At 44.3% G+C, this 3,881-nt stretch overlaps 1 protein-coding gene across 2 annotated transcripts in view; it reads right to left on the bottom strand.

The window, feature by feature from the left end:
- The window catches only part of LOC102388771 (granulocyte-macrophage colony-stimulating factor receptor subunit alpha-like), a 38,129-nt gene that overhangs the window by 22,957 nt on the left and 11,291 nt on the right, over window positions 1-3,881 (bottom strand). For both annotated transcript variants that reach the window (XM_014521617.2, XM_025208508.1), the window contains exons 5-7: window positions 2,174-2,303; window positions 1,910-2,082; window positions 994-1,130 (exon numbers count right to left, since the gene is read on the bottom strand). In XM_014521617.2, the coding sequence (XP_014377103.2) occupies window positions 994-1,130; window positions 1,910-2,082; window positions 2,174-2,303 (440 nt within the window). The remainder of the gene's footprint in view (window positions 1-993; window positions 1,131-1,909; window positions 2,083-2,173; window positions 2,304-3,881) is intronic.

The following is a 3,881-nucleotide window of genomic DNA, read 5'->3' as shown; positions in this document are numbered from 1 at the left end:
TATCGTGCATCCACAGGTGCATCTCAAGTAGGGCCAAGGAGGTGATCCTCCCCCTCTACGCGACACTGGTCAGGCCACAGCTGGAGTACTGTGTCCAGTTCTGGGCACCCCACTTCAAGAGGGATGTGGACAACATTGAGATGGTCCAGAGGGCCACCCACATGATCCGGGGACAGCAGGGCAGACCCTACAATGAGAGGCTACAGGACCTGAACCTGTTCAGCCTTCACAAGAGAAGGCTGAGGGGGGACCTTGTGGCCATCTATAAACTCACTAGGGGGGACCAGAAGGGTTTGGGGGAGACCTTGTTTCCCCTAGCACCCCCCCGGAATAACAAGGAATAATGGCCACAAGTTGTTGGAGAGTAGGTTTAGATTAGACATCCATAAGAACTACTTCACAGTCAGGGCAGCTAGGATCTGGAACCAACTTCCAAGGGAAGTGGTGCTGGCTCCTACCCTGGGGCTCTTTAAGAAGCGGCTTGATGCCTACCTGGCTGGGGTCATTTGAGCCCAGTTTTCCTCCTGCCCAGGCAGGGGGGCGGACTTGAAGATCTACAAGGGCCCTTCCGACCCTACTTCTATGATTCTATGAAGCACCTGCTGGCTGCTTGGCCCCAGGTCTTAAAGTGGCAGGCACAAACAGTGCCCTGCCCCAGTAGAGTTACAGTCTTTCTGGGTTAGTGGGAGTAATAGTGTAATAGGAAGTGAAATACCAGATGGAAGTACAGTTAGCCAAGGTTGGGAATAAACAATTGAAGCATAGGAAGACAGTCATGGAAACAGAATTAGTAAATGAGGAAATAACTATGAATCATACATGAATAGTTGACTGAATCTAAAATTAAGGATGATACTTTGTATGATTATTGCCTTAGTAGTGGATAGAAGTTTTATGTAAATGTGTGTATACTTGTCTGTGTGCACACGTGTGTGGATGCATAAACATAGAATATATACCAATTTCAAAAGCTGTCCCCAAAATAACTCTTACCTCATTTCCTTTACTTTGTATGTTAATTTCATATTCAAGACAGCTGTTATGCTTGAAGGGCTCTTTCCATTGCACTATACAACGTGGTGGATCTTCAACACATTTTACAGTGATATTAAGTGGAGGGGGGAGAATTTCTGAAAGAAAGCATTGATATTACAGGTCCTAAAGAGTCAATAGCTTAAAGAATCATAAAGCTTCAGTATCAGGAGAAAAGTGTATGGTGTTGCTTTGCAAGGGTGCCTCAGAGAATACATCCTTGTATTCTGTGGTAAACTGGAACAAATTTCTGCAAAAGACTCCTGAGTTTCAGTGACAACCCAGTGCAGTAGAGGGGAATTTTTATAATGGTTTGAGTTTTAATTTTTCTAAAAAGGTCAGCTGAAGCAATATAACCTTTGTGGCATTTATTTTCCTAATAAATTCCATTTTTTCCCATGACCTAAATGGCTAGTATGTCTGGCTTTTATATTGACAATAAGCATCACAATTTTAAAGAGGAGAAGCTAGATAATTGTGGCTTTTTGCAGCTAGGGAGGCCAAGAAATACAAGATGATGGAAAAAGACCATTAGATAGTTATTTCTGTTAATGAAGTCTTTGATGAAACAGTGTAGAATATTTACATTATTGTGTCTAAGAGTTAATACTCCATTTCAAATAAATTGAGTTATTCCCACTAGTCACAGGTATTATTTTGGACTGTCTCAACACTTATGCAGACTCCTCATCACTGCATTAATTTATTCATGGTTTACATTGGGAATACCTTTCCAATTATAAAGGCTAGAAATGAGTTTCTAAGAAAACTGGGGGATGAGGTGGGAAAGTTTATATTCTGGAGCAAAATTCTGCAACAAAGCATGGTTCTTCCCTATTCTCTTTTGTTTAAAAGTGAAAAGAAACTTCTTTCTTACCAGTTTTATACGGCTCGACATACTCATCATAAAACTGAATCTCTGATTCTGTACTGGACCCATTCACCAGGAAATAAACCTCACTATGTTTGTCAACTTGTTGAAATATACATCCAGTATGTCTTCCATGAGCATCTTTTATGTAATGCTGACATTCTATCTCATCTTTTGACCTGCAAATACCAAAATAGTTCAATTAAACACCGAGAACATCCCCTCACAAATCAGAATGGAAATGTTCTTAAACCAGTGAATGCTATGTACTTTGAGAACTGCTGATAAAGAAAATATTGGGTATCTTTTGGAGCATTTCTCCCAGCATTCCAAGTGCAATTCATGAAGGAAAGGTTGTAAATCATGCAGGAGAAATTTTCCACAGATGTTCCATTCATGCCTGGAAAAAAACAGGAAAGTTGACATGTCAATGTATACATTACACTGGATTTGTGAGGAGCAAGAAAACTAATGGCCAAACCAGGTACATCTTTGCACAAATTTATAATAGCATCTGTGACTGCAGCTGAATAGTTCAGTTATCTAAGTGTGCAGATATTCATTTTTTGTCACCATATCTTTCATATTGGAATATGCCAATATAATTTTTTATATTGGAATATGCCACCATATCTTTTATATTGAAAATGCCATTTGAATTTACAGTTCCTCTGAGGCCTAGAAGTAAAAAAGGCCCCACATTGCAAAACAATGAAATATTGCTTTAGGATACAGAGCCAGATCAAGTCATTCTCATAGGCATCTTCACTTGGACACTGCAACACATAAAAATTAGGCACCTGGACATAAAGGCCATCCAAACTGACCACATAACCTCATAACCTGACAGCAGCATGCAATTTAGGGTGATACCAGATCACAAGCTCTTTCATTCTCAAACCAAGCAGGGAAGAGAAAGTGGTCATACTACCCACCATTTTCTCAATGGCCCTTAGGCCCTAGTCTGTAGAGTACTTGTTCAAGCAGTCAAAGAGGGAATTTTAGGACCGCATTTGTAGACTGATGCACCCATTGGCAGATCAAGGATTTTGTAAAGGCATGTGCAGATGGTGTGGTGCTTCATCACATAACACACATTTTTCACAAAACACATTTTTCTCCACTTAAAGAGAAACTAGAAGCTTTACTAATAAGTTCAGTGTGAATGTAATGTGTGTAACAGAAGGAGGAACCAGGGGGCAGTCTGAAGAGAGGTTAAACCCCCTCCCCTGCCCAGCTTTTTCCCTGGTCCCTGCTGAAGCAGAGGGGAGGGGTGTGTGACCAAACACAAGCCAGGCTGGCATGCTAAGGCAGAGAGGACGAAACCCCCACCTCAGTGTGCCAGCCTGGATTGCAACTGGCTTGAGCAGGAAGCAGAGGAAAAGCCAGGAAGGGACTGATTTACCCCTGCCAGGCAGACCCTGTCTGGGGTCCTGTGTGGATGCAGGGAGGAGAGTTGAAAGCCCCCTTACTCATTCTGGACGCCAGCTGTGGTTTGCTCCCTGATCGGAGGGGGAGGAAGCGGGCAGTCCTTGCCAGAATTTTTTCCCTCGCTTGAGCAGAGAACCTCTGTTAGCTTAGCTATGGCTTAGCTATGGCCTGGCCAAGGGCTGGCATGCTAAGGCAGGGAGCTTAAAGCCCCCTCCCTCCCCACCTGAGTGTGTGAGCCCCAGGCTGGGGTGTGGCAATGCTCCCTCCCTCCACTAGAGTGAGTAGTGAGGGGAGGGGCAAAAACCTGGCTGAGGCTGCCCCCCTGGGCAAACCCTGCGAGCCCCCAGCTTGGGTGTGCCCACACCCCTTGCTGTCCGTTTAAGCAGCATGTGGGGGCCTGGCAAGAGCTGACCCCTCCCATCAAGGGAGACCCAGGCTGTGGCTCCATGCAGCCAGAGAAGGCTTCCCAACCTCAGTTTGTGAGCCCCTGGCCAGGGCATGGCCACATCCCCTGTTCTCTGCTCAAGGGGAGGGCAAAACCCTGGCA

This window comes from Alligator sinensis, unplaced genomic scaffold, assembly GCF_000455745.1.
Source record: "Alligator sinensis unplaced genomic scaffold, ASM45574v1 scaffold395_1, whole genome shotgun sequence".
Lineage (NCBI taxonomy): Eukaryota > Metazoa > Chordata > Crocodylia > Alligatoridae > Alligator > Alligator sinensis.
Note: the sequence above shows the minus strand (reverse complement) of the source record. Positions and strands in the feature narration are given on the sequence as shown.